The 13,522-nt window shown below is 41.4% G+C and overlaps 2 protein-coding genes across 3 annotated transcripts; one reads left to right on the top strand and one right to left on the bottom strand.

Moving 5' to 3' along the window:
* Positions 1 to 114: 114 nt before the first annotated feature.
* Positions 115 to 5,016, bottom strand: LOC114133338 (kelch-like protein 17). The gene is made up of 5 exons (XM_027999158.1): positions 4,548 to 5,016; positions 4,161 to 4,314; positions 3,999 to 4,077; positions 2,934 to 3,161; positions 115 to 2,071 (listed from the first exon to the last, which is right to left on the bottom strand). The coding sequence occupies exons 2-5, from the start codon at positions 4,312 to 4,314 to the stop codon at positions 574 to 576; spliced, it is 1,959 nt and encodes a 652-aa protein (XP_027854959.1). The 5' UTR covers positions 4,548 to 5,016; the 3' UTR covers positions 115 to 573.
* A 1,344-nt stretch (positions 5,017 to 6,360) lies between these two features.
* Positions 6,361 to 13,233, top strand: sars2 (seryl-tRNA synthetase 2, mitochondrial). Of its 2 annotated transcripts, none has more exons than XM_027999160.1 (16): positions 6,361 to 6,699; positions 6,799 to 6,894; positions 7,599 to 7,628; positions 7,735 to 7,875; positions 7,978 to 8,032; positions 8,120 to 8,183; positions 8,265 to 8,370; positions 8,482 to 8,529; positions 9,902 to 10,010; positions 10,199 to 10,244; positions 10,333 to 10,420; positions 10,550 to 10,662; positions 11,573 to 11,666; positions 11,804 to 11,896; positions 11,978 to 12,043; positions 12,938 to 13,233. In XM_027999160.1, the coding sequence occupies exons 1-16, from the start codon at positions 6,376 to 6,378 to the stop codon at positions 13,076 to 13,078; spliced, it is 1,614 nt and encodes a 537-aa protein (XP_027854961.1). In that variant the 5' UTR covers positions 6,361 to 6,375; the 3' UTR covers positions 13,079 to 13,233. The 2 variants fall into 2 exon arrangements, with proteins under 2 accessions (XP_027854961.1, XP_027854960.1); XM_027999159.1 differs by having other exon boundaries at positions 6,390 to 6,699; positions 7,720 to 7,875.
* Positions 13,234 to 13,522: the final 289 nt, after the last annotated feature.

Here is a 13,522-nt window from a genome sequence, read left to right as displayed (position 1 = left end):
AGCTGTTCTACATCATACCCACCCAAACTCTACTAATGCAAATATTCATTTACAACCCTCCCTTGAATTGAATGTTGTCATCTGAATTAACAAAGGGCAAGAACATTTTCTGAATGTCATATTTTCCTATGAAGTTTATTTGTGTAGCCCTTAACTGCAGTGTCACCGCACATCACAGGCCCAGATAGGACATAAGATCAGTTTTAACACATCATAAAACATTTCAGTTTCTAAACAACGCAATGAGAAAAAGAAAATTCACAGCATTAGTGATTTTTAAATAGCTTCAAAAATATAAGAAGAGCAAAAAGCCAAAAATGTCACATTTTCTTCTTTGAAAGGAATTTATTCCTTTAATAAATGGTGAACTAGGAAACATTCAGGTACCCAACTCTCCTCTTTGACTATCAGAGATAATCCCTTTTATAGGATCTAATCTGTTATAGGCCTGCATGGTGGCTGCACACGTGTAGAAAAGTAGATATTCTGCTTTAAATTAATTAAAACAACAACATTGCATGAAATCATTAAGCAGCCAAACAAAGGCTGCCTCTGCCGGGGTTTTCTGTCGAGTTAGTCGTTGGGCTTCTTGCAGTTTTCTTTGGCTAGTCTCAGTCTGGACAAGATGTGCTTTTTGGGGAATTTAAGAGTGGTACACCCAAACTGGCTGACCCCTCCAGTCTCTCCGGGAAGTTTTTCCCGCCTCTGCACCCAGCTGCGCCAACCAGGCTTCCAGCAGTACACGCTGTCGTAGAAACGCGAGCCGTTTTCTCCCCCCAGCACATAAATCCTCCTCTTCCACCGAGCGACGCCCCCTGCGGCAATCCGCCGTGGCAAACCGGGGAAGACGACAGGACTCGGAGCCCGGTCGCTTCCACCGCAGGCGACCCCCCGTTGCTCTGCGCTGACCATCACCCCTCCCCCTGTCACCTCCCTTTCCACCCCCGTCCCCCTCCCCTCTCTGAAGAACAGGACGCGACCAGTTGCATCTAAAGTCTCCAGGTTGGTGTAATTCCCATCCAGGAACTTGGTGGTATCCCTCATGTATCCTCCGATAGCGCAGACCCCTCCTCTCACCGCCACACCTCCAGCGAGGCATGTGGTGCCGGAGTCCAGCGCTACCCGTGTCCAGCAGTCAGTCAAGGTGTGATAAATGAGCACACCTGAGTGCACCACCGCCCTGTTCTGTTCAAGCGTGGTCCCGCCTAGGAGGTAGAGGCGTCCACGCAGAGCCGCGCAGGCGAACGCTCGCAGAGGAAGCGGGAGTCGCGGTCCAGGACCCCACTGCAGCGAAGTCAGATCCAGCGCTTCACTGGAGTCCAGCAGGGCGGAGCGGTTACAGCCGCCCAAGGCGTAGAGCGACTCACCGCAGCCCAGCAGGCCCAGCATGGCGCGGGGTTGGCCCATCGCAGGCCTTTCTATCCATCTGTCCAACACGGCGTCGTACTCGTGCACGGCGGCAGAGACAGAGCCGGTCCGGAGGATCCCCCCGGCTACAAACAGCCTGTCCCCCACCGCCGTGCACCCTGGGCTCACCAGAGAGCACAGAGCCGCTAACTTCTCCCACTTCCCTGTCCGAGGGTCAAAGCAGTCCACAGTGTACTCCTTCAGAGCCACGTTCTCATCTTCCCGAGGTGTCAGATCCACACAGACGATCTTTTTCTCAAACATGCCTTCCCTTGGTCTCAGAGGGCCCCCCAGGCCCTCTCCAGCAGCAGCGGGCCCCAGCTCCTGGCTCAGCCGTCGGCTCTCCTCCTGGGACAGCAGTCCGGGGCGCAGGTGGTGCAGCAGAGCCGGCATGTGGGCGTAGCGATCCAAAGGCTGGTGCTCCGCCCAGCGGCGAGCCGCGTCGTAAACTTCGGCCTCGGAGTCCACTCCGAGGCGGTCAGAGCTCAGCAGGCTGCCCAGGGTGCCGTGGTCGAGCAGCAGGAAGTCCTTCTGCCGTGATACCCGGGGGAAGTGCTGCGCAACCAGTCGCAGGGAGGCGCGCAGCAGCAGCTGGTCGTGATGCGAGCGAGCCAGCGAGTACATGCCGAGGCAGTTCTCCACTGAGAGGTGCTCGAACAGAAACCTGGAGAGATTAAAAGGCGGATGGTGAAACCACTGGATGACACCGACACACAATGCCTTCAACATTCGATGGATTTTTTTTAAACATTATTTTTTTCATTGATACCATTCATTATGCTCTTAATAATAGTGGAAATGCAAGGCACACTTATGCAGTCCAAGTTTGTATGGACTCCAATTACACATACATATTTGTAAATGAATAAATACATGATCCAAACATTTAGGTCAGACTCAAATGACTGTACAGTTGCGTCCGGTAAGACAGGTACAACAGAAACCAATCACATTTCCAAACATCAACAATTTTATTTAATCTTATTTATCAGGGTCACACCTTTTATATTTTACTGGATTTTTTAGTGATCCTCTGACAAAAACCTCAATAAAATACAGATGTGAAATAATTGCAAGGGTGTTAAAATTCCATTTTATTATTATTGTTATTTTATTAAAAGGACTGGTATTTTGTATTTTTCAGACACAAAGTGACATTTTATAACACAATCAAGTATATGTTACCTTCAGTTGTTATAAAATGCTGTATCAAATATGACTTAAAAGAAATTTGATAATTTGAAATTTGGCCTCTGTCTCTTTAAGAAGCCTCTGCTCTTTCTGAAACTCCGATTCAGCACGTCGTCACGAAATGCTTCTAATTATGCTGTTTACAACTGTTCTTAAGAGCGTTGGACTAACAACTAGTTTGCATGATGAACCAGCAGACTCGCAGTTGCACAAGGTATTTGTGGAAATAACATTATAACATAATATAAAGCTAAAAAAAAGTCTATTTTACATAATACTGCACCCCTTTCAAAAGCTAAAGCATAAAAACCTGAACCATAGAGGTTCCACCCTACCTGGAGCACAGGTCCTGGAGGGGCATGACTTGAAGCCGATTGGCAGCCACAAACAAGTCCTCGGCCGTCTCCAGAGAGAGACCCGCCTCACCCGTGTAAACAAACTGGATGACAGTCTCCATGACAGACGGCGTCACTTCCTCCAGACGGATCTCGTTGAGGCGGGACTCCACCAGAGGGCTGGTGAACATTGCCCGGAAGTATGGACTCACAGCTGCTAACAGGACTCTGAGACGCAGAGGGACAGAAGACATGTTGATACTCATCACAAACAATATGCTTTGTTTGGACTTAGTAATTATTAATTCTTATTACATTAATTTACCCCTAGGTGTGGGGTGATTATTATGATTCCTAGGGTATGATAAACCATAAACTTTTAATTATTTTATGCGTTTACATCACAAAAGCAACAACATTTTCTACTGTTGCTAAACACGATAAAACATTGATTATTACACCTGGAATTTTGTTATTTCAATAATTTTCTAAATTTGTATTGTGATTTTAATTAATAATGTTCTTATTCATAATGGAATTATTGCTACGGATTTTTCTGTCTGTGAAAAATGCACAGACATTTTTCTGATTGGTTACATATCAAATTAAACTGGCTGCATGCTGTGACACCAAGACAATTCAACATGTTGAATATCCCCAATTTGAAGATGGAGACTAATCAAGCGGACTAGATTACTCTTAACACACCACACACAGAAGCAACATCTCCTGAGATTATCTTTAGTGCCATCACAATGATGGTGTGCTTTTACTGTAGGAATGGTTAGATCATTATTAAAATCTTGTCATGCGAACCAGACATTAGTATCTACACCATGACTGCGTGATTTTCAAAATTGTAAATATTTCAATAATGTATTCCGTTACTGAGCTTCTATTTCATACAACCAAGTGAAAGTCTTCTTTGAGCCAGCTGACAGACAGTGTGCAGCAGCAACAAGTACACAAAGCACAGCTTTTAGGATACCTTGATACAAGTAACTGACCCATGCCTAGTTGCTCTAGTAACCCACAGCACTATAAAGCAAGGTTACCCAACTGCACCTGTGACACATGAACTTTTTTCCTTCAACAAGCAATGTAACATCACACAGCTGCTGAGCATCCAGGAGCTGCTTTAACCCTAAAACACAGAGAGCGACTGAAATTAGAACATAGGCAGGAATGGGAGGAGAGACAGACAGGCGAAGACAGAGACCTCCTCACCATGGGTAATGTAGTCCCCCAGTGGGGTGGTGGTGTCATCTGGGAAGTCCTCCTCCTCTGAGTCGCTGTCTGAGAGAGGCTCCCCTCCTCCCCCGTCCCCGTCCTGCCACGGCTGGGGACGCCAGGTGACTGTGCCCCCCCGCACAGCGTTCATCTGAGGAACAGACACAACATGAAGTGAAAACGTGGCCTTCTGCTAAAAGGAACAGAAAAAGGATCACAAATATTTTTTCTGGGATAAAATTCATGACTGATTTTTTTATATTCATGTACATGTAGGTTCATATTGATTTTTCCAGCTTCTATGTTTATTTTTTATTAAATTCTGGGTGTGAAAGAGTTGAACACCAAGCTCCAGTGGTAGCAACGGTTTACTGCTTTATGTACCTTTGCTCTCCTTCTTGTTTCCACCGTGAAAGCTGGCTGGGCCTCTCTAAGCAGAAAAAATAAGACAAACTGAAAAAGCAACCGGGTTGTTAATGGAAGCCTGTGAGCATTTGAATTTCCTCCGTCCTCCGGGCTCAACCGAATTGCTCGTCCCCCGGCCTGTAATGCAGCCTCGTTAGGCTAGTTTCTGCTCATGGAGCCCGGTGTAACACCATCCCTACGTACAGAAAAACAGGGTAACCTCACAAGGAAACTCTTGGAGTCTTATCTAAAGATGCATATTTGCAACGCATATCTGTTTACTGAAACAGAGAGCCACCAACACGCTCAGCTGGAGGGTGCAGCGGTAAAAAAGTGGAGTTGTTGTGGCCAGAAACCGAGCCCGGACTTGAGCTTCCGTCGGCCGCTCTCGTCACGTCTGAACCGGATTACCGCAACGTTCGATTGTCGCTCACTCTGATTGGCCGAGTTTGCCTCGTGACAATTGTTTGCTGATGATCCGTTTCCTGTCGAATAGAAAAAGTTATAAAAAATATATTTATATATAATATTTTGTAAAGGGCGACTGAGTGCAGTTGTTTTTGTTTGTTTATTTTGGTAACGGTAGCTATGGTAACAGAACCCGAGAAGGTTAACAGCAATGAAGGAAATGGCTAACAGCAAGGCAGAAAAATGCATTAAAGCAACTTAAATTTAGCTTCAGTCAATAAAGGAACGAGGTAAAGGCGATTGAAGTATAGTTGAATATCTTAAATTGTTTATGAAAATTTCGCTTGCTTGCATATGAAAGGAATTGTACCAACGCATCGAGCTATGCTTAATAAATAGTAAAAACGATTGTATTTTTATTGTTTAGCTCTTACTGTGGTTGATGAGAAATAAAAAAATAAACAAAACACTTTTCTTGTTTTTAATTGTTTTCATTATATTTGTTTCCCATATGATTTCCGCATCCGTGGTGCATTCAAGGTAGATACCGAACATTTCCAATCAGCATTTTATGTCAATAAAACAGAAAAACTTTTTAAAAAAGAGACAGATCCATACTGGTCTATGAATGCTCTGGCAATTACAGGTTTCCATAAGAAACCAGAAATGAAATAAACATAAAATCCTGTTGTTATTTGATTTTTGGTTTGAAGCACAATTTCATAAAAATACACTGCTATCTTTTTCATGATAAAAACAACAACAAATGAGTGAACATTTAAATGATCATATATTTATTTAATAAACCAAAACATAACAAAAAACAAACAAACATAAAATCACTGGAAAAGTGAAGCATACAGATTTCTCACATTGTAACACCCGTTGCACTCCAAGATGAAGCAAGATTAGGTGCTTTTATTCATTGCATGATGTCACAGCTAAAAGTAGGATAGAAAATTTTAAATACTGAGCTCACATGCATAAAAATGGCAAACAATTAAAAAATATTAATTTCCTCACGTAAACTTAAAGAAGTAGAAATATGTATGTTTGATCCTTTTGCATAAAAGCAGATTTCTTAGACCTGTATAAACCAGGTGTAAGCTTTCATGTCCAACTTATGTGTGATCAGAAATTTTCCATGTGAAAACCCTTGGCTCCTGTTTTGTCTTTTAAATTTTTGTCTTTTATATATGTATTAAGTTATTTATCTAGCTAATTTTTTTATGGGTTTTGAATGTCAATTAATACGCAACCTCAATGCTCCCTAATATAGAAATAAAATAAAGAAAGCAATGTAAATTTTGACTTTTAATTTATTCCACTTTACTTCATCCTTATACGAACTCAATAACATAAGCGCTAAAACGTTCAGCGGGATTCTCAAGTGATGTGAATGAAACTAAATATTCCGGGGTTCCTTGAATGCGGCATGAGAAACATGGCGACCTGCATCAGTATGGTTTCAAGAGTTAGAGGCGTCGCTCTGACAGTGTTACAACCGATAAGCAGACAGTTGTTCTCCAGGCGGAGGGCCTGCGGTGTTGTCCCGCGTCGCCTCCGGCATGGAGTCCGCAGCAGTCTGTACGAGCATGTCCGTGAAGGCTACAGCGACAAGCCCGAGCTGGACATGGGAGCGGTGTGTGAGGAGACCGACAAAGTCATCGCTAATGTGGAGAACAGGAAGGGCGACCTGCGAGGGGACGATGTCAGGAAAATTGTAAGGCATTCAAACTGTCATAATGTCTTCTTGTGCAGAAAGTAGCTTTGTTTAGAATGACACTGACTGACCTTTCACCTCGTACTTATATTGCTTCAGGTGAGAGTGTGGCAGGAGCTCCAAGCTGTGAGGACAGAAATCCTTGAGTTGGAAGAGGAGAAGAGATGCATCAGTGAGACAGTCAGAACTCTTGTGGTGAGATTTATTTTGCACCAGTTAAAAATGTAACCCACAAATCTTCAAATATATGCTCTGATCTGATTCAGTAGGACTTAATGCAACAAGATAAAGCAAAGAAATGACAATTTTATGGCTAAGACACTCAATTGGATTAATGGTGATGAATTGCTTATTGAAATAATCTTCAACTAGTTAAGCAATCGATTAATTGCTAACTTTAATTTAAAGAATCTAAAATATACAATTTGCTAAAAGAACAACTCTGTAAGAGCAACAATTGAGCCAAAAGTTCACTAAGAATACACATTATAATGCAAAACCTTTTTTGCGTGTAAATATGTTCTGTGCAGAACGCCTCAAGTGGCATAGTTTTAGCTTCACCTGGTTAAAAAATAAAATAATAATAAAAATAAATCTCTTACTATGTAGTTTTTGCTATCCAGTCCTTAATTGGTAATCATGAAAATTCATCAAAAGATTAACCCTATACTTTATTGATGTTAAGTCAAGCAAAAATGGCTATTTGCATTTTCTTATGTATTGCTAATATTGTATAAAATATGCTTAAGTAGTTAGATGAAAAATCAGCAGAATGTGCCCTCTTTCTTTATCCATTTAAAAGACACAACAATCACCAGAATAATACATTTTTAAAACAATCTTTAATGGAACCCGTATTGTAAAGCTGTTTCTAAATGTTCTTATAATTATTTCCACAGAACCAAAAAGACAAGAAGGTCCTCGCTAATGTAAGTGCAGCCTCAGTACCCACTTTCTCTTTTGGTTACTCCAAATGACCAGGTGAGGTTGAATGTGTTGCATCTTTTGTGTCTGACTAAGTTGTTTCTGCTGCAGCTTCCAGAGTACACCCAGGCCCTGCAGAAGGGCCGCGACATCCGCAACAGACTGAACCAGCTCTACCTTAGAGACACCGAACTGGAGCAGGAACATTACAGCCACTCGCTCCGACTGCCCAACAACACACACCCTGATGTGGTGAGAACTTAATGAACTAATCCCAAGCGTTTCCAATGAGGTTTTGGTGTGCAGCAGAAGTTGTGGAAGTGATGTTTCCCTTTTCGCCTTGTTTTTGTTAAGCCAGTTGGAGATGAGAGCCAGGCTAGGGTGGTGGAGTTGGTTGGAAAGAAAGCAGGTGAGTGATGTTAATAGTAAATTAAAAACGGCTTTAAAGGGTTTATTGTCATGCTTACCAAAGAAAACGGTCTTGCTTTGTTTGCAGAATTTGACTTTAAGCCTAGAGGCCACGTAGAGCTCGGTGAGGCGTTGGGCCTCATCAGGCAGAGGTAGGCTGAAATTCACCCAATGTGCTCAATACTTGTGTAGCACAATGAGAGTGTTCATAGTCTGTCTGTCATCTGCTGCAGGCATTTGTCTCACGTCTCTGGCCATCGGTCCTACTATTTGAGAGGAGCGGGAGCCAAACTTCAAATTGCACTCCAGAACTTTGCTCTTGATACATTGCAGCGACGGGTATGATTGTGGTTTGGAAAAATCTTCTGCAATGAATGAATGCAAAACGAGTAAAGTCATTGTCCTCAGGCAAAAAAACACTGACAGTTGAGTTTTCTTCCTCTGTTGCAGGGCTTCGTTCCCATGGTTGTGCCGGACATGCTGAAGGCGGTGGTGTTTGTGAGTATCACATCTGTCAGCTGCAGTAGTAAAATCTTGCTGAATGCCCGCACCGCAGTATGGGCTTACCATATTTTTCGGACAATACGCCGCTACTTTGGTGCGACTTTTCTGTGGATTTTTCTTCAACCACCAGGGGGCTCTTTAGCAGGAAGTGAACCATTGGAAGTCAAAATTGGAAAGCAAAGAAGAAAGTGCTGATTTTCATTTAGAACAAGCACATGCTAGCAGCAGGCACGACGGAGAAATGTTTTCAAACTCATACCCCCTCATCATGGAAATCACACAAAGAAGTTCATATGATGCAGCTTTGAAGTTGAGGGCTATCGATCTGGTAGTAAAGGAGGGAAGAAGAGCCGCTGCATGTAAGCTCGGTGTGAACAAATCCATGGTTCGGCATTGGTGACACGGAGCTGCGTTCTTAATAATAGATTTATTTGCGTCCTTGTGGAAAACCGAGAGCGGCGGAGATACCAGCGGCTCATAGCCCGGTGCGGCTTATATATGTACGTTTCCAGTTTGTTTTGTTGTTTGTGTGTTTTTAACTTTGTGGGTGCGGCTTATAGTGAGGTGCGCTCTATAGTCCGGAATATAAGGTAAATTAAATGCTTGTCAGATTTAATGCTTGTCAGATTGAGCTCCAGCTAGTCGTACGAAGCCATTTTTTAAACTCTCAACCTATTTTTCTTTGCAGGATTTGAAAACAGTTTCATGGGCCGAACACTTCATTTTGTGGGCTTACTGAATCTGAGTCTTTCCTACCAGTTTTTCAAGAATGTTCGCAGCAAAAGAGAGACTGTCTTGGCTGCAGCAACTTTCTACCTGTCTGTCATGTGACTTGTTTTGCAAACTGCTTTATTATTTCTTCATATAATTTAAGTCAATTACAAATCACTCAAAGTACTTTTATAGTCTTGCTTTTTACTTGAAAGATTTCGAGTCAGCTAGTGCTTTATTTTGATTTATACACATAAACTTTGGATTAGTCTGTATAGAGAGCAGATGAAAACAAGTCATTAAATTTTACGTTTACACATTTTACATCTGTTTGACCCAGAACTTTTCAAGTGGCCTAGTTTTAGTTTCACCTGGTTCGAAGTTTGTAAACAAAAAAATCTGCTACTAAGCATCTTTTCTTCTATTCAATTATCAATCGGTTAATTGAAAAAATCAATCAAACAGAAAGGGCTGAGCTTTTCACGTTTATGTTCAAGACATGCTGATTAGTCCATCATGCCATCTTGTTTCTGTAATCAAAAGCAGAATGTTTGAAACTGTGTTCTCTGTAAAATGTTTATTTTGTCCAGCCAGCTTTGGTTTTCTGTCCAGGATTTCAGTAATGTCTCCTATCCCCTCCTGTCACTGTCCCCAGGAGGGCTGTGGGATGCAGCCGAACGCCCACCTCTCTCAGGTTTACTCCCTGGACCCGGCACGTTTCCCAGACCTCAACCTGGCTGGGACAGGCGAGGTCGGGGTGGCAGGTGAGGCTTTGCTCACCTTTACATTGTCGCTACACACACCTCTGTTCCTCATGCTATTGAATAAACACTATAGCTCTTTAAAGAAAAGCTGTTAATAAATACTGAATATTTGCCTTCCCCTTACTGCTAGAAGAAGATTTGTGCATAAATCAGTGTTGTGTGCTACATTTTTGTTTGTATTTCCACAGGTTATTTCATGGATCATGCGGTAAACTGGAAGGACCTGCCAGTCAGGTTAGAAGCTCTCCTCACTCCTTCATCCTTCATCATCCTGGAGCGACTCCTATCTGTAACCGTGGCAGCGTGTCGTCTCTCACTGCAGGACGGTGTGCAGCAGCACCTGCTACAGAGCCGAGACGGACACCGGCAGAGAGACGTGGGGACTTTACAGAGTTCATCACTTCAATAAGGTCAAACACAAAGGAGGTCTTACCTGGGGAAAGACTTTAAATGATGGCGAGATGAAAAAATCCAATTGAAACAGATTCATCTTATTCATCTTAAAAGCTCTGTTATTGTCCCCTCGTGTTTTGCTTCAGGTTGAGATGTTTGGAGTGACGGCTAATGAGACAGGACAGGAGAGCTCACAGCTGCTGGAGGAGTTCGTCTCCTTGCAGAAGGAGATGCTTTCTGCGCTGGAGCTTCACTACAGGTGAGGAAACAAACAACTGTGCAGCATCAGAGATAATCTGAGATCGCAAATAAGATGCAACAAAAATATTGAATTTGACAAAATTATTTTCTTTGGAACCTTACCTGAAAAAAATCATCTTAACAAGTTATAAAACATACTAAATCCATTCTAACTGCACTGCAATTATCTGGGTTAATAAATAACAGATTTTACTGGTGGTCCACATTAAGTTATTTAAGGTTAAAAGTTGGAATGTCATAATCAAAATTTTTCTTATTTATTAGATTTAACATTAGGCAATCACTGATCCTGTGTTCCAGTCTGATATCCAAGTTAACATCAATGCCTGAAAGTGAAAGAAATTACCACACACTGCATATGTACAAAACATACTCATTAGATAACTCATTAAACCAGTGGTTCCCAAAGATTTCCTGGGCCCCCCTAAGGATTACAATAAAATCCAGAAAAAAGGAAAGAAAAAAAAATCAACTGGGCACACACATCGTTCAACCAGACATAAACCTGTACACGTATTTTGTTTTCAAACTCCACTGTAGTTTTTTTCACACTTCTGGTTGCAACAAAACACTCTACAAACCATCTTTACAGTGAAACACTTTTGTGTAACTGTTTTGTTGTTTTTTTTCATCCATACCACTTTCCCACCTGCAATGGCACTGCGCCCCCCACACTTTGGATACCACTTCATTAGATCCTCCAGTCTTTCCTACATGTTTCCTGTTATCCAAACATTATGTCAGTGTCTAATAATGTGACTAAAGCTATCATAGAATTATCATACCTTTCTAAAGACTCTCTACTCTCTACTTTGATTTGACTTGATAATTCAGCTCAGTGTTGTTGGAGACATCTATTTGAGTCATGAGTACATTCATTGATATTGCTGTCATTGGTTTGATTTCAGAGTGCTGGACATGCCCACTGAGGAGCTGGGCCTTCCCGCCTACAGGAAGTATGACATCGAAGCATGGATGCCAGGGAGGAACAGCTACGGAGAAGTCAGCGTCATTACTTTCCCTTAACAGTCCAGATACGCCAGACATCTTTAATCAGATCTGCCGAGCTAAAAACAAGCAGCTGTTGCTTTGAACGACTGATCAGGTTGATTTCTGAAGAGCTCTCTCTTGTGTATCAGGTTTCCAGCGCGTCCAACTGTACAGATTATCAGAGCAGACGCCTCAACATCCTGTATGAGAGGGAGGACGGCAGTCTGCAGTATGCCCACACAGTAAGGCTGCAGACCACAGTACGCTCCTGCTGCTCCACATTAGACCATAAATCTACAGTCTATTATTTCTCTTCAACCTAGGTGAACGCTACAGCGTGTGCAATTCCTCGAATGATTATTTCCATCCTGGAGACTCATCAGACCAAAGTAAGGCACAAACCGTTTACATGATAGAAGTGGGAAAGCCTGGAATGCAGAATCAGATTTCCAGTGTTTGAATGGAAAATGTAAAAAAATAAAATAAAAATTTCCGTGTGCTTTTATGACTAAACTAGTGATCAGAAAATCTCTTAAGTCACATACATTACAAATAAAATCAATTTTAAAGCTATTTTATTGGGATTTAAAGTCATACAGCTTCTGAAATGTACTGTTTGTTACTACTAGCGCTGCTGTAAACGATTATTTTAGTGATCGAGTAATTTGTTGATTAATTTTTGACGATTAATCGAGTAATTGAATAAAAAATTGCCCTGTTTTGCACTTAAGGTAGTAAAACAAACATATCAAAGAAAAATGCTAATAAAACATGTTATTGCTTAAAATGTAAAAATATCACTTTTAGTCTCAAGTTTTAAGTAAGAAAATACTTTTGTGAAAGTGTAAAAGTAGATGAGAAATAAAACATTTCACATTAACTTTTATCAATTTTAAAAGCAATTGGCATTAGTAAACACTGATGTGAAAAACTTTAAATGAGATCTGCTTCTCCATACAGGAAAAATATTACTAAATAAAAAGGCGAACACTGCACTATTTAAATTTTTTTTAAATAATTTGGAAAACCATGGATCATTTTGCTCTGTCATAATTCTGCACAAACTTGTGTTGGTTTATCACATATATTCCTAATGAAATACATTTTGTAGCTGTAACAGAATGCAACAATGTTCAAAGCATGTGAATACTTTTTTTGCGCAGTTTGTTTACGGCTTATGAAAATAGTGTTCTGTACAAACTCTTATCTTTTGTCCTATGCATGCAAATCATTTCCTCCATCTTCAGTTTTTTAGTAACTGATTGGTGACTGTATGTCTTCAGAATGGAACCGTGTGTGTTCCTCAAGCCCTGCAGCCTTATCTGGGTCTGGAAGTGATAGAGCAGCCAAAGCACACTCCTCTGAAATACATTGGACCCAACCAGCACAGTCGGCCACCCAGGCCTGGTCCTAATCCCAGATGAAAACCCAACCAGACGGCGCTTCTCCACACAAACCGAGAGAAAAACTTGAACACAACCTCTTTCTCGTGAAACAGAGCAGTGCTGCTGAATATTAATAGTGGAAATGCTGTATGTCCTTTTTAATAAAATGAAATAAATCATACGTGTATCGTGAATTGTTTATATTTCTTTTTGAAGAGTAGAAGTTTAGTTGGCTTTTTTTTTTTTGACCAAACTTAAAAAGCAAAGTGCAAGTAAAAAAAAAATGCTTCAATAACATTGCTGTAAGACATTTTAGTTGTTTAAAAAATTTTAGAGTAATTTTGTGTAAAATTAAATACTTTTTACAAATGTTTTCCAGAGATGAACTAGTCTAAATAACGAAAGAGTAATTGGTCATATTTCCAGACCAATACTGTAATGATTTATTTTATAGTTTGTGCAGAATATAAAAGGAGCCAACAG

Source organism: Xiphophorus couchianus, chromosome 18, assembly GCF_001444195.1.
Source record: "Xiphophorus couchianus chromosome 18, X_couchianus-1.0, whole genome shotgun sequence".
NCBI classification, from domain to species: Eukaryota; Metazoa; Chordata; class Actinopteri; order Cyprinodontiformes; family Poeciliidae; genus Xiphophorus; species Xiphophorus couchianus.
Note: the sequence above shows the minus strand (reverse complement) of the source record. Positions and strands in the feature narration are given on the sequence as shown.